This window comes from Crinia signifera, chromosome 1 (genome assembly GCF_055691185.1).
Source record: "Crinia signifera chromosome 1, ASM5569118v1, whole genome shotgun sequence".
NCBI lineage: Eukaryota > Metazoa > Chordata > Amphibia > Anura > Myobatrachidae > Crinia > Crinia signifera.
Window position 1 is genome coordinate 172,464,430 of NC_139217.1, and position 26,861 is coordinate 172,491,290.

Genomic DNA, 26,861 nt, shown 5'->3' on the forward strand with positions numbered 1-26,861 from the left:
TTGGCCAAAATCGCAATTTTTCTAAAAATCGCACATGTAATAGGGTGCCAGTCGCGGGAAAAATCACATTTTTTCCCGTGAATTCGCACATTTAAAAGATGCGATTATCAGTCACACTGAAAATCGCATCCAGATGTTTTCCCATAGTAAACTATAGAACTCGCATATGTAATAGGATGCGAGTTCTATAGTCGCATATGGGACATAACCAAAAAGCGCAAAAAAATAGACCAGCTTCTTGCTGGCGATTTTTACAGAAACATGTACAGATCATTGAGATCTGTGCATGCTTCTGTTGTAAAAAAAAATAGTTAAAACAAAAAAGAAAAAGAAAAAATGGCGTGCGGTCCCCCCTCCTAATCATAACCAGCCCCGGGCTCAAAAAGCCGGTGCTGGTATCATAAAATCAAAGGAACAAACAAGTCAGGGTTCCCTGGATTTTATAAAACCAGCACCAGGCTCAAGGTCCGGCGCTGGTTCCCAAAATACGTTCCATAGTACAAGAAATAGTTAAATAAACATACACTGACACCCTGAAAAATAAAAGTTTAATACATCCACAGCCCACACACACTGATACTTACCTACCTTGAGCCCGTAGGTCGATCCCTGGATCCTGGGTCCGGGCTCCAGGGCAGAAGAGTCCGGTTCCCGGGGCCTTGGTCCTGGTTCCGGGGCTGGTCCGGGGTTCCGGGGCTACTGGGCTGAAGAATCCGGGGTCCAGGATCCGAAGTAGTCCACAGGGGTACCTGAGGAAGAAAATCCTACTCACCTAGTCCCCGGCGACGACCCCGGCATCTTCAGCTCCAGACGCGCTGCTCCCGGCTGGTACCCGGTCACGGACTGGAGAGGCGCAGAGATGTTTCATCTTCCGCGCCTTTCCTCCGAATGATTCTATTGGCCGCCTAGCGGCCAATCAGGAGCCGACTTTCTCGGCTCCTGATTGGCCGCTAGGCGGCCAATAGAAACATCCGGAGGAAAGGCGCGGAAGATGAACATCTCTGCGCCTCTCCAGTCCAAGTATCAGTGTGTGTGGGCTGTGGATGTATTAAACTTTTATTTTTCAGGGTGTCAGTGTGTGTTTATTTAACTATTTCTTGTACTATGGAACTACAAGTACCAGCGGGCCCTTTAATGCCCCGCATGCTGGGACTTGTGGTTCTCCAAGTCCCAGCATGCGGGGTAGGCTTGCTGGGACTCATAGTTCTACAGCAGAAGACAATAGTTTTTAATCTTTTTTTTACACTTTACATCAGCCCGATGCCCACCGCCCAGGGGCATCGGGGACAGCCCCGGACTTTCAGCATGGGCTGGTAAGTCCTGGAGGGGGGGGACCCCTTCTTTGGGGGGTCCCCACTTCCCCAGGACCCCTGCCCATGCTGACCAGCCAGGGGGTTAATGCTTTGGCCGCGGGACCTTATATAATAAGTGTCCCCCGGCTGTGGCATTACCCTGCTGGCTGGTTGGGTCTGGTGCTGGTTCTTGAAATACGGGGGACCCCTAGTCATTTTGTCCCCCGTATTTTGGGAACCAGCGCCGGACCTTGAGCCTGGTGCTGGTTTTATAAAATCCAGGGAACCCCAACTTGATTGTTCCTTTGATTTTATGATACCAGCACCGGCTTTTTGAGCCCGGGGCTGGTTATGATTAGGAGGGGGACCGCACGCCGTTTTAAAAAAAAAAATTTTTTTTTACAAAAATCGCATATATGAAAATGCGCACATTTTCAGGACTGAAAATCGCCCGAAATCGCGGCAAATCGCATTTTTTTGCCGCTAATTCGCATCTCATAACATATGCGATTTTGCGTCAAAAAACGCGATTTTTAAAGGTGCGATTTCTGGTGAGTTTGGAACTCGTACAAAAATCGCACCCTCTTACATTTCGTCCTATGTGTCTGTATGTTAAACAGAGTGTATGCTGAACTGGGGGAAAAGTGATGGTGGTAACTAGGGGCTGGCTAAAAATTCATGTACAGTATAAAGGGCCTTTCAGTGGGTGTGTTATGGGAGTGTTATGGTGCAACCGATGGTAGCATGTAACCATGTCCCAATTGATATTACAGCGTGCACAGACACTGAAAGTGGGCATCTCATACTTTGCCCATTCGGCTGCACAGATGTAAACAAGGGAACTTATAGTGGCTTTTGTATAATGTCGCAGATGAGCAACCACCAATAGGCATTTCTGTACGCAGCTCAGAATCAGGACATTGGGCTCTGCTATTGCAGTGCTACGGAGAAGAACCCTAGGTGCTGTTTTCTAGTATGTTAGAGGTACTTGTACATGATGCATCTATGATGCTAGAAAACAACATCAGGACGAGACATCTTTTATTTCTTTAAGATGAATAAATATAATATTTTGCGGTGCATTTCTCTGTTGGCCCATCAGACATGCAAAAAATGATCATGTTATGTTTGTATAGGTGGAAGTGACAAAGTTTGATGCGTTAGAAGAAGTAAGTGCAGAAATAAAACTGAAGCAGCTTTTGTGGGACTCAATAACTGAATGGGATGTTCTCCAAGCGGAGTGGATGCAGGTAAGTTTGGGAACTAATCTACAGGGCAGTGAAATCTGGGCCTTATTCTGGTTAACTCCTTCTGGCAAATTCCTTCTTAGATGGACAACATTATGTGCACTGCAGGGGGGCAGATGTAAAATGTGCAGAGAGAATTAGATTTGGGTGAGTTATTTTGTTTCTGTGCAGAAAAAATACTGACTGCTTTATTTTTACACTGCAATGTAGATATCACTTTGAAGTAAAACCCCACCCAAATCTAATTATCTCTGCACAAGTAACATCTACCTCACCTGCAGTGCACATGGTTGTGTCCATCTAAGAATGAATTTGCCAGAAGGAGTGAACCAGAATAAGGCCCTCTGTTAGAAAGTAATGGAATTAACATTTCATGTATTTATAGTCTAAATTTGAAGAATTGGACCCAGAGCAGCTGAATTCCTTAGTTCTTAAATATGCCAAGTGTGTAAGCCAGCTGGAAAAAGGACTTCCACCAAATAATGTAGTGCCACGTCTCAAAGAAAAGGTGGACAACATGAAAGAAAAGGTAAGTCATTTATTTACCACTGTTTATACACATTACAGTTCTGTACTGAGTAAAGCAAGTGTATTCCCATGGCTGAGATCAGCTGTGTTACTTTGTATAATGAATCTAAGCAAGCACTGTGTTACAGCCTTCCTATGATAATCTGATGATTGTGTTACATGCTATGGCTTAGAATTCATTTCAGTATTATAGCAATGTTCCCTCATATGTACAGTAAGTACATGCAGATGTGAGAAGGAATAACGTACTTTGTGAAACTGACGTACGCCCATATGGTTTACACAGCATTCCTAGAAAGTGGGAAATTACATTATAATGGGAATTTCCTATGAATATGGATATGATAGTCTGCTGAGAGCAGCTGGGCGCATGAATGCAGTGATCGGACTCCCACATGGAATGTGTTGTCCCGTCTTACCTGAGGGATAGGCACATGAATGGAGATAGTAAAAAACCCTATACGGATAGGGAAGTTCCTTCCTAAATGCACATAGTTATGTACCCACATATTGGGGCTCAATCAGAGTTGCACGCAAGTCCACTTTTTGGATTTCAAACTGTGTACGCTCATTAACTGCTCATATGCAACATTGAGCCATATGGATCTCATTTACATCTTCACCTGCTGGTGAGTGGGTGTAACTGGGCAGCAGCTGGGCTCTGAGTGTATTCGTACTGTCCTGTAGACGTGTCATGGGTGGGTAGCAGAAATGCAGACTAAGCAGAGCTGTGCATACTGTATGCAGGGATCTGAGTTCAGCTCTATCCTTGCATCAAAGGATAGAGCTGGGGCAAATACTGTACACTGATCATTACGATGACTGCTTTCACAGGCCGTTGTACAGATGCGTACATACATCTATCTAGATACAACCATCTCTTATTACAGAAGAAGATCTGCATTTATTAATGAGCTCCCAATGCATCTGGGCATATGGTCGCTAGGCCGACAGTATGAAGGTCGAAATACATTAGATTGACCACTAAAAATCGACACATGAAATAGGTTGATAGGCCTAATGTTGACATGCTCGGAAGTTCAACACAAGCATTAGGTCAATAATGGGAAAGTCGACAGTCAAAAGGTCGACATGAGTTTTTCCCATTTTTTACCCCAAAACAGGCAGTCTTTCATACCTTACCATCCACTAGGGCGTGGAGGTAGAATATAAAAGTGTGCCATGTGCAGCTGTGCTTGCCGTTCGAGGGGGGACGTGGTAAAGTGATTCAGTGCCCATGTCATTCGGGATAAAAACCTACTCATGCCGACCTTTTGACTGTCAACCTTCCCATTGTCGACCTAATGCTTGTGTCAATCTTCCGACCTGAACAACAATGAAACAGCTACTAAGCTATTCAATTCAATAGAAAGATACAGTCTGTATATTTCCCTGATGAAGTCTTCTTAGACGAAACGCGTCGGAGCTTTCTGTACTACTACATTACCTGTATTTACCGGTTGAAAGACGAAATAAACACTTTCCTTTGGAAGAACTACATTACATCTGCTCCATTGGACTGAGAACTGTGTACCCAATAACACGGGTTATCTACACTACTAATTCAGTTATATTTATATGTAATTTATATACATAAATATATATATATATATATATATATAAATATATTAATTAGAAGCGCACAATGCGTGGAAATTCACAATAAATTTGCTGAGTAAAATCCCTGGCGATAAGGGCATGACCCAAAACATGTTGGAATAAACATATCATCTATACACTTTGAATGCAAGACTCCTGAGTGCCACTTCTTATTATCTTCTATATGTGGGGCTCTGTTAAGCTCTAAGGAAATCTCTTGGTCAGACAGAATTGTCTGTTTCATAAGTTTCCATCCAAATGCCAGCGCGAAGCATGGTGCACAAAGCGAGCTATGTGAGCGATACACTTCATGTGAGTCACTGTGATGAAATCTGAAATCAACAATTTAAAAAAGAAAAATCATGTCAACATTTTTACATCAACCATTTCCATAGTGACCTTTTGCTTGTATCAACCTTTACCTACATTGACCATCTGATGTCACCTAGACTATTGATCCTTTTATACCATAGCTGACATTTGTGGAGTTATATCTTTGAAATGCACATAAATCTATTTGCCATAGGAGCCAGCTCAGTGGGTGTTTGAGCATCCCCACTATACATGGCTAGGCATTTTACAGTATTATGGAGGAGTAAACCCAGTTATTTTGAAAAGTTGTCTTCAATGCTATTTACAGCACTTCCAAATTACAAATCTGTGCTACAAGTGAATCATAAAGCAACAAATGATTTGCTAACATGTAAATCATGTATGAAGGGCTTTCATTTTCTTTTTGTTCTGTTTTTTTCTTTTTAAGCTGATAGACTTTCTTTGTTCAGGGCAATGTTCTGACCCTTCAATGTTGTTTCTTGACTCTCTGGACAGATTGTTTTGGACTAAAGAGTGTCATGTTTTTAATTATTGGGCATGCATTATTTAATGTGAAACATCTGTGTAATAATCTGAGTATATTCTGTTATTGTGACAGTAATGAGTATTATTAATAGAAACTGTTATAAATCTTGGTAAACATAACAAAGAGGTACTTGTTTCCTAGAACGGCCACCATCGGGGGTAATCGTGTACATTAACTTAAGGTACACGATTACCCCCGATGGACCCGATTTCCTTTGAAATCAGGTCCATTTTGCCGGCAAAGGCATAATCGGGTCCATCGCGTCGGTCAGGTGCATTAACATGGCACGCGACGCGACCGACGCGATGCACCCGATTTTGCCATAGGGTTCAATGTTAAAATATTTTTAACATTGTAATTGGGAAAAAAAGGGGAAATGGGCCAATATGGCCGATTTCTCATTGTATATGCCCCCCCCATTGTGAACGTCACCCCAGGATTGATGCCAACCCAAAGCGTGGTGAGCATAGCGAGCCCACGAGGGGCGCCGGTACGCGTCCTCCGACCTTTTCAGCGCAGCGAGCCCCTCGAGGGGACGCGTATACCTGTGAAGTTATACGCGTCCCCTCGCCACGCTTCGGGCTTGGTGGCTTGTTGCGCTCGCCACACTTTATATTCTCAACTCCACGCCGACGTGGATAGTAGGGGTATGAAAAGGTCGGAGGACGCGTACCGCCGCCTCTCGTGGGCTCGCTACGCTCGCCACGCTTCGAGTTGGCGTCAATCGTGGGGTGCCGTTGAGGGGGTTAAAATTGGGGTCTGGGGAGACTTTTACATTGAATCCAATGTAAAATAGGGTCCCAGGGACCCTATTCACATTTCAATCAATGTAAAAATCGGGACCATCGCGTCGGTCGCATCGCATGCAATTTGGTCGCATGCGATGCGATCGATGCGATGCGACCGACCCGATCAACATCGGTGTGGCCGTTCTAGGAAACAAGTACCAACAAAATAATTAAAAACAACATCACATTTATATGTCCTAAAGAAGTAACTATTGGGCATTTCTGCCAGGTTAGATCTTATTATGGCATTGTCTTACCTACTGTACCCACTGCCTTTAGGGAGCAGACAGAAAGTTGGCATCTATGAAACATTATGGGGTAAATACTAAACCTAAAATTTACAATAGATGATATAGCCCATAACAACCAATTAAATTTGTCTGTCATTTCTTGTTTGCATCCTAGGTAATAATAGACAGAATCTGATTGGCTGCTATGGGCAACCTCACATCTTTTCATTGTTAGAAGATTGAGTAAATTTACCCACATACCTGTATGCGATAAATAAAGTATGTTTTTAATATGATGAAAAACAGATTATTTTAAGACTTAAATCAATATTTATTAAGCTTGGTATTAAACAGTGATTTATCCAGAGAAAACACCCTTTGCAAATAGACCTGTTACTGCAGCCTAGAAATGGGTTCTGCATAATGACATGCATGAGCCTGGCTAGTATGACATTTGTGCAATTTTTGTCATAATACCTAACCATAGAATGTTGTTTGCTTCAGGTACCTATGATCACAGACTTAAGAAATCCATTTTTAAAGCCGAGGCATTGGGCAGACCTAGAGCAGACAATTAAAGCAACACTTATAGACGCTGAGCATCCGCTCTCTCTAGAAAAGCTCTTTGAGATAGGTATTTTTGAGTATGCCCAGGATATTCAGGATATATCAGGACAAGCATCTGGAGAAGCTTCATTGGAAAATATACTTAAAAAGGTAAAGTTGCAATAGCACACTAGATTTACATTGCTTTCAGTGTTATTTTCTTAAGAGAGCATGTTTCCTGCATAAATGTTTTGCTAAACATATATGTCTCTCATTCGTTCATGTTAGCATAGCTGCTTTGCATGTGTACACGTATATTTACTGTCTGGCAGGTAAGTTATCCCCCTTTCACACCAATAACCTAGGTCAGACTTGGATTACTGAATACAATTTGAAGCCATGTCCAGCTGATTGAAACCGTTGTCACACTGTAGGCTGGACCCTGCCAACCACTTGATTGGAGATAACATCATATCCAAGCATTGGTGACCTGGATTTTTGCATGACCTAGCGTGACCTTTAATATTTTATTGATTTTTAGTTATTATGTCCTGTGTAGGGTGATATACAAAAACATGTAACATACTGTAATTATTATACACAAAAAATTACCATCCCTAGCATGAGAAAACAGTACGGTAAAAGCATGGATAGGGACAGAAATAAAATTTATATAAAATTATTATCTGCAAAAAAGTTTTTAGATCTTTGGTAAGTAGTATTTTTAGTGTTACACAGTTCACAATTGAATAAGCACAGCACTATCAAAGCTGCTCTAACACTCCGTTAGTGTGTTATTTTTTTCTGTTAGATAACAATAGATAATTCTTAATGTCTGTAGATAATTGCATCAGATGGTAATAATTGTGGTATTATTAGGGTCTGTCCAGACATGTACATTACAACCGCCTTCTTCTTCCTCAGAATGATCAATTGTCTACTAAAAACTTTTTAGAAGATAATCGTTTTATTTATTTTGATGAATAGAAAGGGGATCATAGCCATATTATTATTTGCTTTTAGAATTTATCAAGAGTTTTTTATGTATTTTATTTGTTTCATACAGACTAGTATACTGATATTGGGGTTATTCTAATTTAATCGGTCCCCCGCGTGTTCGCAGCGTTGCGTGTGGACCAGAATAAAGTCCTTATGAGAGATTAATAAATCCATAATAGAATTACCTACTCCCTTACACACTTATTTTTCACTATATCCATTTACCTTCCAAGGGCTGAGCATCCCCTTAAAACAGCTGCAATGGTTCTAGGGAGTTTGTTTATTGCAATTTAATTATATGTAATAAATATTTGATTGAGTGCTTGGTTACTACTTTTTATACCACTGACAACATACACTTATTTGAACACTAATACTTATCATTATTATGTTATCCGTCTGGAAAAAAGAGCTGGTATATCAGTTTTTTCCTCAATGATGTTATCGGACAATTCCGTTCCAGACTGTTTTTAATTCCAGACCACCTCTGGGCAGATACTCCGATGATGCTGGCTATTAGGGATGATTGACTTATTCCCTGTGGATCAAATAGCCACAGTAATTTACCCTAGCTAGTTTAATTCCCCACTTGTGTCTAAATTGAATACATTTCATCTATTGTAGGTAGAGGATTCTTGGAAAACCACTGAGTTCATCACTATTCCACATCGGGAGACAAAGGATGTGTTCATTCTTGGTGGAACTGATGATATTCAGGTGAGAACTAAATCAATTACTGAGTGACTGTTATCTGGCACACTGCCTCTCCCAAGCTGCAGCGAGTATTCTCTAATAATATTGGTCATTATTACATATCTATACTAAAACTAATTAGATAGTTTCCTTCAATTTTTAAGCTTTCTTGTTGCTTTTGGTGTAGATGTGTACTCCTAATGCTGGCCATACACTAGACCAACTTTCATCCAAATAGTTGGTTGGTTGGACTGAAAATCTGGTACTGTATGGGAACAAATGACAATCACAATCTGCTCACAAACCCAGGAAAATGGACAACATTCAGTCAAATTGTTTAAATAAACAACAGTACCTTGTTTTTGTCAGTGTCCAGATTTTGGGACAAATTACTTAATTACAAATGACATTTTTCTGAAGTACCAGATTTTTATGCGATCCAACCAACTAGTTGGATGAAAGTTGATCTAGTGTATGGCCAGCATAAGTAATGTTTGTATAGAAATCTCACAACCTCCTCCATCTTTACTATGATGCTGTCTTCTCTAGTTAACCAAAGCAAGATGTTTGACAGTCCATAATAGTAAAAAAGTGTACCATATAATAGTGACATTCACATTGTTACTCCAAACAGTTGATTTAGAAAATGTATCATTTAAATAAATAAAAAAATATATGCAAAAGAGATGGAGACACATTGTTCTGTCTAGAACACAATGCAAAAACAGCTTTAAGAACACGTTGATGCACAGAGTCACAGAGAGTTATGTATACATTACTTTATGGCACACTAACAGCGTAGGATTTAGTGACATCCAGGATAAGCACAGATGGTTAAATCAAAATAACTGAGGCACTAATTAAGTCACCTGTGCTTAAGCATAGATATCACTCAAACCTGGAGTGGACTGTGTGCCTTGAGTACCAAGGTTGGCTATGCCTGCTCTGTGGTATAATATTCTTACAAGGCATGTGCAATAAGTTTTTGGATGCACCCAAAAATATTATATTTACAAACAAAGTAAAAATGAAATTTTTATTAAAGTGTTTGCCAGAGGGCATAGTAAAGTGATACCGACGCATGAGATGCCGACAGTCAGAAGACAGACAGTGGCATCCTGATGGTCAGGATCCAAATATCTTTTATGTATGGTAACACTCCTCCCCTACACCATAAGACACCTAACCTTCAATCTAACTCTAACCCCCCTCACAGCTTAAAGGTAACCTTCCCCCTTAGTGCCTAACCCTAACAAACCCCTCCCAGCAGCCAAACCATAACCATACTCCCATAGTGCCTAACACTAACCTTTCCTTCTTAAGCCCCACCCCTGTAGTCTTAAGGTGACCATACACCTACAGTTCCATTGTCAGATTGGGCTGGTTGGAACAGAAATCTGGTAATTTCTCAATGACAGTTTATCAGTTTTCCAGCATTTCCAAGCAAATGGTCAACTGTCATTTGCTCTCATCCATAACCAGGTTTTTGTTCCAATCAGCCAGATCTGACAATAAATCTGTAGGTGTATGGCCACCTTAACCCTCCCTCTAGAGCAGGGGTAGGCAATAAGTGTCCCTCCAGCTGCTGTAGAACTACTTATACATACAAGAATGCTATCTAGCCATGCTAAAATTTTCTGGGCATGCTGGGATACATAGTTCAACAGCTGGTGGACCAAATATTGCCCACCCCTACTCTAGAGCTTAAAGGCCCACTGAGCCGTCAGTTGTCCGCTGCTCCGACTGTTGTTTGGTCTCGGGATTGAAAGTGTAGATCCAGGATTCGTTGCCACTCATGATCTCCAAGACAGAGGATGAACAACTGGCACAAAACCTGGACAGCATTTGCAGTATCAAGCCACGTGAGTCTCCTTCTGCTCTACAGTCAGCTGGTGGGGCACCTAGCATGCAAAAACCTTGCTCATGTCAGGTTTTTTGGGGAGTATCAAGTGAATGAATCCCAATGAGTTGCATATCTCATTCTCTAACTAGGTCATGAGCATCCTTGCCCCCGCCTCAACTATGACCTGCACTGCAACATCCTTGACCTTGACCTTGGTCGGGCACAGGCGAGTTAGTGAAGGAAGTGAAAATGCTGACTTCAAGGGGGAAATTTACTAAAGGAAATTTGTAAAAAAAATAGGTGTATTTGTATCCAGAAATACACTTATTTTTGACATTTACTATCCCGAAAATATGGCAATTCGTATTCGTGTTGATGTGCTATCAATACGAATACGAATTGCCGTATTTTCGGGATAGTAAATGTCAAAAATAACGGTATTTCTGGATACAAATACACCTATTTTTTACAAATTTCCTTTAGTAAATTTCCCCCCTGCCATCTACGGTGCTACTTATATACAGTTCTGTGATATTTAACAAAAATTTTAGTCAGAGATTACAGTTCACAACCAAACAGTCAGATTGTGTCTGCTCTGCTTGTGCATTGCACATCCGGAAACTTATTACATTGCAGATCAGCATTATAAGACAAGTTATATTATAATCCATAAATGCTAGTGAAGGTGTAAGAAAACTCCAGGGGGTGGAAAACCATTTAAAAACAACTATCAATAATATTTATATTGATTTTTTTCAGGTTCTTCTTGATGACAGTACTATAAACATATCTACCATTGCATCTTCTCGCTACGTTGGACCTATAAAGCCTCGTGTTGATGAATGGCATCGAAATTTGGCATTGTTTAATCAAACTCTTGTACGTAAAATACTGTCAATATACTAGAAGTGGTGGTAGTAGTATTTATTTACATATATTGTATTTATATTCTATGTGTATTAATATTGTATTTATATTCTATGTGTATTAATATTGTATTTAGGAAGAGTGGCTGACATGTCAAAGGAACTGGCTATATTTAGAAAGTATTTTCAGTGCTCCTGATATAATAAGGCAGCTCCCTGCAGAGGCCAAGATGTTTCTACAAGTGGACAAATCCTGGAAGGAAATCATGAGGAAAGTAAACCGCCTACCTAATGCCCTCAGAGCAGCCACTCAGCCAGGTATGGCACATTCCCTTCGTCCTGTACATATGGAAACCATTTCATGTATTTTCTCTTGTGTTTTTTATTAGCATCTTACAAAGAGCAAAGGGCAGAATAAAACATCAAGTTGCACTTTTAGCCATAATAAATATATACATGAATGAAAGAACATGGAATAAAATTGAGGTTCTTAGCATAACCTTTGACTAATAATATGGGTCCACCTACCATCACCAGGTGACTTTCTTGGGTGGATCCTTAACATTCCTAAGATTTAATTCCTAAGCATAGGATTCCCCTGAGCCAGCATAACCCAGTTTAAATGATGAAGTGTCTTAACCCTTTAATTGCCGATGTTGCTGTGAGAGATCCTCAAAATATCTGCTAAAAATGCCAGTGTCGCTCACAGCAACTGTACTTTTTTGGGTGCAACATTTAACTAAACTTCAATTAACTGCTTTGTCAGTCGCTGTGAGAGACGCTGGCATTTTTAGCAGATATTTTGAGGATATCTCAGAGCAACGTTGGCACTCAAAGGGTTAAATCACTAAGAAAGAGCAGCTATTATGTGTTACATAGGTGAGAAGTAGTATGTACAGTAGGGTGCTAATAAGTGTTACATTAGTAAAATCAGTTTTGGTGCTAAAAATATTATATTAAGTATTACAATTATGATAGCCCAAAGCAGCCAGGCCACACTAACCTAGTCTGACCCATGCCCCCCTGAACCAATGTGATTTCCATCACCACGTATTGCCAGTAGTGATCATCTTATGGGCTGTCCTGTGAGAGTCTTCCTGCTGTTTACTGCATGAGAAAGCTATTTATTTCTTATGTAGAAAGTTTTTCTGTTTTGTATACATATATGCATAGGTGCCGATTCTGTGGGTGCTCAAGGGCCCGAGCACCCACGGAAATTGATGAGCACCCACGGGCCCAAGTCCCGCTGCTGGGCCGCCATATTAACTTGCTAATTTGCGGCTGCAGCATCCACATTGCTGGATCCGCCACCTGGGAAACAGTATGCCGTGAAGAGTGTATTTAGTTTGCGGAGTACGTATTCAGTTTGCGGAGTACCTGCACTGTGGGGGCATTTATGTACCTGCACTGTGGGAGCATTTATGTACCTGCACTGTGGGGGCATTTATGTATGTGGAACCCTGTTGCCATAATTTCAATATTGGAGATAACTGCGCTCCGTAATATAAATTGGTATTATTTTGTGGCCACGCCCAGCCCATGAAGCCACTCCTCTATATTTTTGGCTTGAGCACCCACCAGCAAAAACATAAATCGGCACCTATGCATATATGTAGGGATGTGTGAGTTTGGATTGAGGGAATCTGGACACCCCCAATCCAAACCTGTGCTCTGAGCCTGTTTGTGAATTTCCGACACAACTCGGAGCGTGAGACCCGGACCCTTTAAAGGAGTGGGCGGGTGGCCGGACGCCATCTTCACTCAAGTCTAGGAGAGTTAAAACTCAGAGTGCATCCTGGCCGACAGCCTGTCTGCCTGCTCGTCTGCTATCCTGCTGATACTTAGTTATTAATACTAGTACAGTGCGTATATTGCTGTTGTTCAATCCAGTGATAGACAGCACTCAGTGCTGTAGTATATATTATAGGCCTGTGCTGTGCTGTATAGGCCAGTCCAATGATAGTGCTGTATAGGCCAGCCCAATGATAGTCCAGTGGTACTGCTGTTAAGTCCAGCTGTACTGCCGTTAAGTCCAGTGGTACTGCCGTTAAGTCCAGTGGTACTGCCGAGTCCAGTGGTACTGCCGTTAAGTCCAGTGGTACTGCTGTTAAGTCTAGTGGTACTGCTAGTCCAGTGGTACTGCCGTTAAGTCAAGTACTGCTGTTATGTCCAGTGGTACTGCCAACAGCCGTATAAATCCAGTGACAGTCCAGTGTACATTCTAAAAAAATTATTTGAATCCATGTAATTTTTTCAGGCTTTGCTGTGTGTGTGTGTGTGTGTGGGCCGGGTACACTTTCCTGTGCTCCTGGCATATACATTTTAAATAATCCCAAAATAAAAAGGGTTATTTTAATCTGAATAATTTTTCAGGCTTTGCCATGTGTGTGGGCCGGGTACACTCTCCTGTGCTGCCCGCATATAAATAATAAATAACCCCAAAATAAAAGGTTTATTTTTAATCTGTATAATTTTTTCAGGCTTTGCCATGTGTGGGCCGGTTACACTCTCTTCTGCCACCCACATATAATAAATAACCCCAAAATAAAAGGGTTATTTTAATCTGTATCATTTTTTCAGGCTTTTCTGTGTGTGTGTGTGTGTGTGTGTGTGTGTGGTTTAGGGGGTACACTCTCCTGGGCCGCATATTATTATAACTTCAGAAAGATAATGGAGAAAAAAAATTTGGAGGATAAAATAGTGAAAGAACAAGAACCACTTCCTCCTAGTCATGACATAGAATATGAAATGTCATCAATGTTATCTACCAAGATCGATGCCCAATGTCATCGCAGAGGGCATGTAACATCCAAAATGGCAAAGTTCAGTAACTTGAAAAAAAAATTTATGTAAATCATTTGAGGAGAAACGTGAGCTTGTCAATGTGCCATTTACAACATGGAGTGGCAAGGAACGGCTAAGGCCCTGGCCTATGTTTATGACTAGTGGTTCAGCTTCACACGATGATCCAAGCCCTCCTCCTTTCCCTGCTAGAAATTTCAAGCTAGTTAAGCTGTCATCAGAAACACAGCAAACAAAAAACCCCGAAAGGGTTATTTTGGGCCTTGTGGCCAAAAAGAAACAGGCGCCTACTGAGGTGTTGTGTCAAGCTGCTCCTGCTGGGGGGTGTCAATCCCCTAAAGAGGGTGCAATTATTTAAATAGATAGTGGAGCACTAAATGAATTGTGGATCAATTAGGTAATTACAATGGTTAATAACATTTTATTAATAAAAATTCAATCACTTAATATGTGGATGTAAAAATTTAATGCAAATTACTATATAAAATGCATGTAACAAAAAGTATATCAAGCAATAATTAAACTGATAATTACTGGACATTTTGTAGGTTGTATACTTATTTGTTTGGAGTCCTACTTTTTCTTGCAAAGCTCTAGAACAGGCATGTCCAACGTTGGCCTCTCCAGATGTTGTGAAACTACACACCCCAGCATGCTTTGCAATAGTTTGAGCATTTTCTAATAGCAAAACTGTGGCAAAGCATGCTGGGATGTGTAGTTTCACAACATCTGGAGGGCCAACGTTGGACATGCCTGCTCTAGAAGATATTAGGTGCTTAGTTCCCCAGTGTGGGTCCGAGTTGGTATTAAATGAGGGAGTCCATAAACCTTGCAGGATTGGAAATAACGCTGGAGAATGATTGCTGTCCTCAAATGAGAGAGGTGTCCTCACGATGTTGCGATATTTGTAATCCACAATAGGCAGGTGGTAGTGTCCCAAAGTTGGTGGTAAACTACAGAGAGTTTTCAGCTGAGGATCCAGGGGTGGAAAATCTGAAGCTGCCCATACACGCTGTGATCCCGGCGTGCGTTGTGGGCTTAAATAGCATCCATCACATCGCATTGCATGCCTTGTGCATGCCTTGTGCAGTACATACTTTTTGTACTGTGCGATGGGGTGCCACGGGAGCGCGCACCTCAAAGCACACATCGCACCGCCGTGAATCGCAACGTGTATGGGCGGCATTAGAGCTGTTTAAGTGGGGATTCCAAAGACAACCAAAAAGTCCAAAAACTTTTAAAATGAGCAGTTGCTTCCTGACGTGTCAGAGGAATACATTCTGCCACCGTGCTCGATCCTTTTTTATTAAAATATTTAAAATATTTTTCCTGGCTTAAATACTTATATATTTTATTTTGGTGATTCTGCACCTGAAGGCCCTTAACTGGTCACACAAAAGCTCTTGCAATTCCGACTGTTTTGATATGTGGTCAATCTTTACTTACTGCTGCCCACCAGTACAGCAGCTGAGCAATGACTTCAGCTTTATTTACTCTATTTTCTAAATAGAGAATAGGTTTATAGAGAATAGGAATTTTTGGTGTGGACAAGACCATGATATAGTGTATGCCAGGTCTGCGGCACAGCTATCTGCCTAGGCTGATGCTTTCTACATAACATGTACTTTTAATACTTGGTAATAAGGATATTAAATTATAGATTCTATTTCTTTATAAGGAAAAAGTGATAATGATAACTTTTACATTAACAAGTATAAAAGTTTTCCAGGGCTGTTTCATTGACCATTTGTAATAAAAAAAATTCTAGTTAAATACAAATTTAATAGGTAAAATTGGCAGGTCACAGCATTGCAGTTTGAATCCATATGCAGTTAGTATTACAGGCAGTAGCATACACATACTCTCAGCATAGCAGATTCTTGAAAGGCTTCAATGGACCCTATGATAAAACACCCCCGGCCTATCACTTAGGTAGCAATTCCACCATCAAGAGTAAGGTGACTCTGCTCTGGAAACCCTTATACAGATGGAGTGCCTCTTGTTCAGATGGAACAGGGCACAGGAGCATCTTGTGCGCACGTGCCCCCCCCCCCTTCTGTCTGATGGCAGGTCCTGACGATTGGCGATAGAATCACCAGGACCTGCACTAAAGAGAGGTGCTTCATCTGTATCAGGAAATCCCAGGTGCTGCTGATTACACACCTGGGATTCTGCTAGTGCTACCAAAACCTGGTCTGAATCCTCCACATTACTTTCATGTGGGGGAATGCTGACTCTGCCACACTCCTCCCCCATTAGCTTCAACCACCCTGGTGATGCTACACAGTTTTCAGGTGAGCTCTCAGCCTCACCCACCCCTACTTTTATTATGTGGGGAACAATGTGATCATTTCTTTTCATGTTTGTGCCAGTGGATATTTTACTGTTGGGACCAGTGTGAGTATTGCTCATAATTATTGTGTTAGATTTCAGTTATGTTGGGGGAAATTTACTAAAGGAAATTTGTAAAAAATAGGTGTAAAAATAGGTGTATTTGTATCCAGAAATACACTTATTTTTGACATTTACTATCCCGAAAATACGGCAATTCGTGTTCGTATTGATGTGCTATCAATACGAATACGAATTGCCATATTTTCGGGATAGTAAGGGGAAAATTTACTAAAGGAAATTTGTAAAAAATAGGTGTATTTGTATTTAGAAATACACTTATTTTTGACATTTACTATCCCGAAAATACGGCAATTCGTATTCGTATTGATGTGCTTTAGTAATCCTTTAGTAAATTTCCCCCTAAATGTCAAAAATAAGTGTATTTCTGGATACAAATACACCTATTTTTTACACATTTCGCTTAGTAAATTTACCCCTTTATCTGGATTTAGGACCTTATTCTGGTCCACACGCAACGCTCCGAAATTCACAGCATCGCGTGTGAACTAAACTAAGCCCGCAGTACCGGTTCCCTCCCCTCGCACCCGCGATCCCCTGCATGCCTGCGAATGGATGATTTCTCCAGCTCTCACAGATAAGAGACACCTCTATGGTGTCTTAGACCTGCGAGCACCCTGTGCGGGAAGTGGGCAGGCAGCCCGTCAGCAGCCCACCCCTCGCACATGCATCACCAGCCCATTACCATGGGAACGCCCAGCGTTTTCATTGGAATGCCCATGAAACACTCCCCCACTGCCAACCCTCCTCTCTGCCTATACTGGCAGGTGTAAGCGGGACAGTAAACAGTAAACATGTAGTTCGTCATGTCCACTCGCACCCTCAGTCTGCATATGTGCAGAAATGAGAACGCACAAGGGACCGAAGAGATTAGAATAACCCCTAAAGCTCACAGCAACGTTGCTTTTATTCAGATGGAGCCACTCTCTTTGTTGGTGGTCCTGGCGATTATATTGCCAACTGCCAGGACCTGCCATCAGACAGAAGGGTGCACGCGCACGAGATGCTTGCGCACCCGTTCCGTCAGAGCCCACCGGCGCTCCCCCGTCGGTGCCCCCACACCCCCCCAACCCTGCTCGTCTCTGTGAATCGGAGACGGGCAGGGATTCCGCTACCCACCACCGAATGACGGGGACGCACGTGTGTGTGAGAAGCTCGCATGTCCCCGTTAGATGGAGCGCCTATCCACCAGCTCTCGCCAGCGCAGGGTATCTGGTGAGAGCTGGCGCTGAATGAGAGGCGCTGCATCTGTGAGTGTAGCAAATACCAGCTTTAGACCAGATAGCATGCCTGAAATCTAACACTAATCTGATAGCAATGTTTATTAGTAATAATTTTGAGCAATTAAACATTAAACAATGTGGTCACAAGCCATAAGGCACCCCAAAACTAGGAAAGGTAAGTGCCGGGGCTTAGTGTATAACATATATATATATATATATATATATATATATATATATATATATTTCTCAGGTTAGTAATCATTAAAATAATGCATTTTTTAATTGCATTAATGTATTTATGTGAAATAATGTTGCAAAATGTATGCTTTGATCAGAGTGCTTATTTTATATTTGTTTTTCTAATGGATCATAAGTTAGGTGAGTGGAAATGTTTTAATTAATATAATGTTTCATCACGTTCAGGTCTTCTGGAGTCATTTCAAAATAACAATGCACTCCTTGATCAGATTCAGAAGTGCCTAGAGGCTTACTTGGAATCCAAGCGCGTTGTCTTTCCAAGGTCAGTAACATATAAGCTACTTTATCAGCCAGATTGTTTTATTCTACTTTATTTATATTGATTTTGCTACTTTAAATGATAATTGCTAACCATAAATAAGATGGATGTCCCTGGAGTCTGGTTTATCATGGAAAGTGTTTCTTTGGCTTGCTGAGCAAAAACCTAGCAAATATATGTAGGACAAGATAACTATATACTGTAAATTTACCGTTTGTTTTTTTGATATTCTTGTACTTGTGTTCGTGTTTTTTTTTATTTTTATAAGTGTATGGTGCTCTAGAGTATATTGTGGCAGCTTTCATTTTATAAATTGTTATCCTTCTGATTATCCAGTAATCTCCAATTCCACAGCAACAAACCAGATACAGTATTAGGTGTAAAGGGGGTGGATATCTTGGGCATATAACAAATGGGCATCATAGTAATAATGTCCTTGGATACCCTCTCCATCCTGGAAAGCTGTTTTTTGCTGAGTCCTCTAGCCTATTGTGGCAAATACTGCAGTGTGGATGAAGATCTCCCCACTTTCATAGCATCCTCCTTAACTCGTTTTTGTTTCTGCTTACTGTTCATAAAGAATTTAGCATTGTCTCATTCAAAATGTTTGCAGCATGGTAGATCTGATAGGTAGATCTGTTAGGTAGATCTGATAGGGGTATTCATGTCATCAGCTATATCACAGAACATGAATAATTAGTCAGCACTGTCCACTGTTATCACTCTTCCTTTATCATTCTTCAGTCTTTTTCCATTCAAAATAACAGTGATATTAGTCAAAAAAAGGGAATATGTGCTTTGAATTGAGAGTTTATCCCCTCTAGTAAAAAGTTAACCAATAACTGTAGTTAAAAAATACTATAGGTTATAAAATGACAACTTCAAACAAATGGAGGAAGGATTTTTGGCTTAACAAGCTAGTTTATGAACGCTTTGTTTAAAGGATGCTCACATCCGAGTAACATTTAAATATAGGAGAAGGTGATACACACAGAGAGATTTGTACCAGAGATTCATAATAGGAGATTCAGCATGAGAGATTCTCCTTAAGCTAACTTGGGCCTACACACTGAAAGAATTGTGCCATAGATTCATAATGGGAGATTCAGCATGAGAGATTTTAAATCTCTCACAGAGGATGGGATGTACCAAGCAGCGGTGTTACATCCCTCCCTCCATTGCATAGGAAGGGGAGACAGACAGATTACATGAGGTGCAAGCAAGTGGGAGGTGGCTTCATAGCAGGATGCAAACAGGCAGAGATTGTCAAGACATTAAGGCAGGGGGTTGGAGGACCAACCTCAGGACTAGTTTATACAGCAGAAGGGTACACTTTGATGAATAGGTGGGTTTTCAGTGCCCATTTGAAGCTTTGCAAGGTCAGGAAGAGCCTAATGGAGCAAGGGAGTGCGTTCCAGTAAAGGGGTACACCACTGGCAAAGCCATGAACTCTAGCATGAGAGGCAGAGAGCAGTTATATAATAATTTCTTAAATAATTAGTGGTTTGTTTTCTGAATAGGGAAACCAGTTTTGTTTAACCACAGATTTCTCTTTTGTCACTTTTGGAGCCTCTGCAAAAACTCTAACACTGGTTGGGATGGACTTCAGTGAAATGTGCATATTTATTTTATATTAACTCAGGGGGAATAGTGTAGTATAGCTACTCCAGCTATGTGGTCCCCGACTGTCAGGTATATAAGTCCTTAAAACACTCCTGGGTAAATCCATCACAATCAAAGTGCCTCCAGTATGTTTTAGTTGTCTTCACTATGCTTTTATGATTTAAGAATATGTGCCAATTTTACAAGAACATATTCGGTTGCATGTGGATTTAAACTTTGATAAATTGATACACTATATGTCTGTAGATTGCATTGCCCATGTAGTAAGTGTTTGATATTTTCCCAATCAGATTTTACTTCCTGTCCAATGATGAGCTCCTAGAGATACTAGCCCAGACACGCAACCCTCAGGCAGTCCAGCCTCACCTAAAGAAATGCTTTGATTCAATTGCCCAACTTGTATTTGCCACTGCACCATCGGATGGGGACCAAGATAAAGTTTTCACCAATGATATATTAGCCATGCTGTCACCCGAAGGAGAGAGGGTAAACCTTATTATTCATGATTTTCTGATGTTGGTCTATTACCTGCTGGTGCTGACCCATTTAATGTATGTGCGTTATTCATGTCTAATAGGTGGGCCTGGGAAAGGGACTAAAGGCAAGAGGAAATGTGGAGGACTGGCTAGGAAAGGTGGAGGAAGCCATGTTCAGCTCCCTGAGACGTCTCAGCAAGGCTGCCATTGCTGACTATCAGAATAAAAGCAGAGTGGAGTGGGTGGTTGCTGGACATCCTTCTCAGGTTATGTATCTTATTTTTTCAATGTCATTTAATTTAAACAAAAGTACCACTAATCAATATAATTTCAATTTTTGAAGATAAAAATGTTGGCATAAATAAAATGTTCCTGATAGTTAAAGGCATAACAAGGGGTGTGATTGATTTCACTGTTTCTTACCATGTGTTATGGCATCATGTATTATTATTATTATGCATTTTACACTGTATTCTTACATAGTTACATAGTAGGTAAGGCTGAAAAAAGACTTGCGTCCATCTAGTTCAACCTGGAATAGATATCCATTGCTGATTTGGTAGGTTCTGGTATTTTACAGACAAATTATATTTCTTATTTGTACCCATGGATGTTTTTCTCCAGTAAATGTTTGTCCAACTTTGCCTTGAACGCATTTAATGAGCCAGCCGTTACCACCTCTCTGGGAAGAGAGTTCCAGAGTTTGACTGTTCTGACCGTAACACGAATCCCTCTTTCCTACACCAATCCTTAAGCCACACATTTACCTCCCTGATCTCCCTCTGCCTCCCTGAGCTAGCGCGTGGCACTGGTAATATTTCCGAGAAAATTACCCTAGATGTCCTCGCCTTTAATTTCTTACCTAATTCCCTACACTCTTTCTTGAGGACATCCCACCTACCATTGACTTTGTTGTTGGTGCCGATGTGCACCAAGACCGCCGGATTGCTCCCAGCCCCTCCCAACAATCTGTCGACTCGGTCCGCGATGTGCTGTACCCAAGCACCCGGGAGGCAACAGACCGTGCAGCGATCGCGGTCCCGATATTCTGTATTAGTTATATGAAAACTATTTAGAACCATGACGGTAATAACCAGAAGATCACATATCCAAAATGAAACCGAAAAACAAATGTAAGCGTGCATTACACAGAACACTCTGATTATGGGAAGCCCAACATAAGACCCCATATACCTATACGACTTCTCGGAGGTAGTAGTCGCATAAGATTTCCCTCGAACCCCCTGGCAGCTTCCCTGGTAGCAGGATTGCATATTATACATCATACTTGGTCCTTTTACATATGATGGGCTGCGGGTTCTGATAAATCTATAGTGCATCCAATGCGATCTCATACACCGATCCGATGAGCAAGAGACCAAGCATGGGATCGCACTCGGAGCTGAAACACATGCAATTTTCCACTTTTCATCCGATTTCTCGGCCCGATCTGTCGGAATTGGGTGAAAATGGCCCAAACCTCACTAGTGTATGGCGAGCTATAAAGTTAAAGGATGAAACAGGGTAAGTCACTCCTGTAAAATTACATTTTTTTCTGGAGCTGCAGGAAGATCTGTAGGTAGCTGCAAACAAGATATAAAAGTGCAACGCGTACAGAACTAGGCCCACAGTGGTATCACTCGTCTTTATTCAGGCTGGATACATCAGCATGTTATATTGCATACTGCTTTATCTCTGAACATTTGTTTCTTTCCTTGTAGGTGGTCTTAACAATTTCACAACTCATGTGGTGCAGAGATCTAACACACTGTCTTGAAGGAGAGGGTGAGGAAAACCAGAGTTCAGTCGTAGAGTTTGAAAAAGTGAATTTTGAGGTATGTTCTACATTACAGTAGTAGCTGTGAGAAAGGAAAAATGTAGTTAAGAACTGATATTTGTTTTGTAAAAAATGGGCATGAATTTCTATTCACAATGTTGGCTTGCAGATTTGTGCTATGTCTCTCTTACTATTACTGTATTGTCTGTTTTATGCAGCTGTTTTCCTAACATGACTACAATGTGTACTTCTGTATGTGCCAGAGAATCAGAGCATGCTAAGTATTTTATGCAAAGGGAAGTGGAGACACACATCCGCACTTCACAGGTTTATCGAAAAATAGCAAAATACCTTCTTTAAATCAATGGTTAAGTTATTGCTGATGACATCATCTTCAAGCATCCGTGGGCTAGCTCTCCATAAGGTGTTAACGGGACTTGAGACGGATGACCCAGGTTACCCATTCACACTATCCCCATAATCCAGGTCCTTTCCCTGTCCAACCCTGAAAGCTATCTGGGATAAATACTCTTTGTAACTGGACCAGGGATATTTTTCAGGGGCCCTTTCACACTGAGCCATGACCTGAGTTAACTTTCAATAATGTGGGTTATTGCTGCACTAATCAATGGGTACATTCTTTATTATTATGGATGTCATATAAGTAACATAGTTATATGACCATATTTACACTTAATGTGAGTATCCCTAGCCCTCCCCCTGGTGCCTAATCCTAACATTCCTTCCCACAACCTAACCTTGACCTTTCCCCTAGTGCCTAACCCTGTCATCCATATCCACAGCCTAACCATGACCTTTCCCCTAGTGCCTACCCTAATGCTATCCCACCCATTGCTTTACCCTAACCCTCCACTGCCACATCCTCACGCTCATCCACCTGTCTATACAGTATGTTGACATTATACTTCTGCAGATGCTGCAGATGTGGACCATGTTCTACAGTATGTCAGTAATGTTTATATAGAAATTGTCAAGTAAATGCCATAGTAAATGCCAACATAATGACAGCATCCTGGCACTAATAGCCAAATATGTCCACTGCGGTTTACTGTGAAAGACCCATTGCCATGGACACAATACATCAGCCTTTAGTTGCATTCCTTTGAATTTTGTGAATGATGCACCATTGTCCATTTGTCAGTTACACGTTTCTTCTTTTTATGTATTTCTATAATCTGATATACTGTATATTGTGCATTATGCATATGCCAAATTATGTAAAATAGAAAAACATAAATTTTCATTATCATCTATATATATGTCTAGTGTCCGTGAGTCTCTGAAACACTGCCATCTGCTGGCAGAGAGTGAAACTACATCTCTTTCTCACACATGCACAAACACAGAAGGTAGCAGACTAGCTTTCGAAGCTTTTGCTTTGAGCAGGCTTACTAGTAGTATTATGTTCATATTGTGTACTCTTCTTTCTACATATAGAGACTGAATGCTCTAGCTGCACTTGTCCGAGGTCAGCTTCCTGCCTTGCACAGAAACATCATAACCGCTCTGATAACAATTGATGTTCATGCGCGGGACATTGTCAGTGACCTTGTGAAGGACCAGGTAATCTTACCTTCTGGCTGGGCATGTAAGCGGATTACCGGTCCATACTGTACATTAATTAATCAACTGCCTTTGGATCAAAAATATACATTTTTAACTGGTTGCAATAAAAGGCTTAATGAAATGTTAACAGTAATAGCCTTATTGGCCCATCACTAATTCATTTTATATTTATTCGGTTGCAATGATATTGTTAAGTTCCTTTCTTTTGAATGAAATTGTTGCAATGAATACATCTTATTGCACAGACAAGTAAATCACATGTTGATGAAGATGTTAGCTACTTTATAATACTGTTGACACATTGGGGGATATCCAGACCTGATTGCTGCTGGGTGATGTAGCATAGCCCTGAAACAGAGTGAAAACCCACCCTGTGCAAGTCTGCAAATGGCTTACAAAAATCATGCTGTTTAGTGGCTAGCTACAAATCCATTCGCAACTCACACACCATTGAGATGATTTTCCCAGTCTCTGCGTAACCCGAGAACCTACTGTGTGATAGAAACAGGCTGAATGAGGCTGGAGCTGATATCACACTCACCAAAAATGCTTGGGCACACCTGCGTTTTTCCTGACACTCCCAGAACGACCAAGTGACACCCACAAATGGTGGCTTCTTGTCAAGAAGGAGTAGGTTTGATTGTTTCCAACAGAGATAGCAATAATCAGAGTTTGAGTTTCTGAGAGTTTATTCACAATGTATCACATGCAATTCCCTGGTAGGGGGTGGGTGTTGTGGAGAACCAGGCAGGGGGAGCTAGAAGCCGGGAGCCAAGCTGCAAAAAACAAAAAAACCCATACAAATGAATGGGAAGCCACTCCCATTTGGGCGTATGCTGAATCAGTGGCTGCACCTTCATTTGTATGGGTTTTTGTATTAAAATTGATCAACACCCAGCTCCCCCTACTCGTTTCTCTTTGTCCCCTCGCTGGCCAGCAGTGCCCCTGTCCGGCTCTGGGCTGCACATAAGATTTATCTTATGTGCAGCCTGTCCGACCTCCCAACTCCAATCTGATGTGCATGGGACCATGCTTCGGGTCAGACAGGATGTCAAACACATGAGATTTGGTCCGAATTATCATCCCAATCCGTCGGGGGCCTTAGGCGTATAATTTAATTCAAAAAATTAATAAAAATGGAGCCGTTCCAAATAGGGGAAAATATTGTTAAAGCCATTTATGATTTTTTTTTCCATGTGTATATATATTAACATTTTTGTTTCTCCCCAATTTAGGTTAGCAGCATTGACAGTTTTGAATGGCAGAGACAATTACGCTACTATTGGGACCTAGATCTTGACAACTGTGTGGCCCGGATGGCTTTGTCTCAGTATACATATGCATATGAGTACCTTGGTGCTTGCCCTCGGCTGGTGATAACACCTCTAACTGTAAGAATATTTTCCTGATTTAAGAACAGTTAAAGTTATTTTATTGTATTTAAATTATTTGCACACAAATAAGACCACACTGTTGTTGGCTGAATCAATGTTTACAACAATGCAGCCTATTCATTCTCTCTAGTATGGCAGAGATTTCCCTAGTTCATAGCAGATTGGTGAACAGCATTGTTCTGAATTGATTCTGCCCACAAAGTGGATGCTACTGCTGAGTATTGACTATGCTTGTCTTCTCCACTGGAACCTACCGGAGACAACTGAACGTTGCAGCCCTCCGGGATTTGCGCAACCCTCTTGCATAAGGAACCCTTGTCCTCACCGAGGGGGCGTAGCCTAGTAAAGTGTTTCTATGAAGATGTATCATTTTGGTCCACACCTCAGTATACAAATAAGAGTAAAGTGTGTCAGTATCACTCAGTGGGTGGAGCCTAATGATGCAACTAGTGTGCACCCAACCACATTGCCTCCCGGTTATGGTATATTAGATCTACAATGTCAATGTCAAAATCTCATATCTGTCAGCTCCCGGGAGCGGGGGTTGCGGCGGCGGGTGTCCGGTGCACGGAGGGTGCACGCGGCGCTTCCGCCCTGCACCGCCGGTCCTCCATGGATGGCGTCCACTCGGCAGGGGGACGCAGGTGCTGTTCACCCCCAGGAGCGGGGGTCGCGGCGACGGAAGGCCGGTGCACGGAGGGTGCACACGGCACTTCCGCCCTGCAATGCCGAGCCCCCTCTGACCACTTCCACCCGGCAGGGTGGCGCAGGATTTAGGTCCCGGCGTTCCCCTGCAGCCGCAGGGAGGTTGCTAGGCAACAGGGGACGCCGCGGACGTCACGCTCGGCCACCTGATCCCACGCTGGAACTGGGGGCAGGATTGAGCAGCGGCGTCTGCTGATTGGCAGGTCTATCCCTCTTAAGGGATTCACACCTCCAAGATGGCGCCGGTTATAGCTTTCAGCTTATGTATCCGGTCCCTGGAGTTGCTGCTTGTCGGTCTGCTCCAGTCCTGGTATCCGTCTGCTTGTTCCAGCATCTGATTCCTGGATATTCCTGTTGCTTTGTATTCCCTGTTTTCCAGTGGTTGCTCCATCTCATCCCTGGCAGGAGGCTGCGTTGGTTTCACATCTTCCATTCCTTGGTGGGCCACGTAAGTGCTCCTTTGGAGCCTGGTTATTCTTTATTTCTGTCATTGGGTCCGCCGTGACCCCGGCCCTTCCGTGGGACCTCCCTTGTGTCCGTTCTATCCATTTCCCTCCTGGGCCTTTCTTCTTGCGCCCTTAGTTTCCTTAGGCAGGGGAGTCCCCGTTTTCCATCTATACCCTGCTTTGGGGAACCCTTTTTTCCTTGTGTTTTCATTCAGTGTTCCCCGTCCTCATTGTGTCTGTGACTAGGTCGCACAACCCGTCTTTGGCCTGGTGCCGGTCAGTCAGGGGTCCCTTCTCAGCTAGGTCCGGTAGCTAGTTGTCCTCTTGAGCTCCCCTCTGGTGATCGCTTGCCCTTTGTCACCTCTTAACACCTGGCTGCATCGGGGTCGGAGCCGGCTTAACCAGCTCC

At 41.9% G+C, this 26,861-nt stretch overlaps 1 protein-coding gene across 1 annotated transcript in view; it reads left to right on the top strand.

The window, feature by feature from the left end:
* DNAH6 (dynein axonemal heavy chain 6) overlaps positions 1-26,861 on the top strand; it is a 270,855-nt gene that overhangs the window by 70,880 nt on the left and 173,114 nt on the right. Inside the window, 12 exon segments of the mRNA XM_083177142.1 lie at positions 2,429-2,542; positions 2,925-3,068; positions 7,048-7,260; positions 8,713-8,805; positions 11,384-11,503; positions 11,628-11,808; positions 18,351-18,447; positions 20,358-20,553; positions 20,645-20,809; positions 22,265-22,378; positions 23,779-23,904; positions 25,143-25,298. Coding sequence (XP_083033268.1) covers positions 2,429-2,542; positions 2,925-3,068; positions 7,048-7,260; positions 8,713-8,805; positions 11,384-11,503; positions 11,628-11,808; positions 18,351-18,447; positions 20,358-20,553; positions 20,645-20,809; positions 22,265-22,378; positions 23,779-23,904; positions 25,143-25,298 — 1,719 coding nt within the window.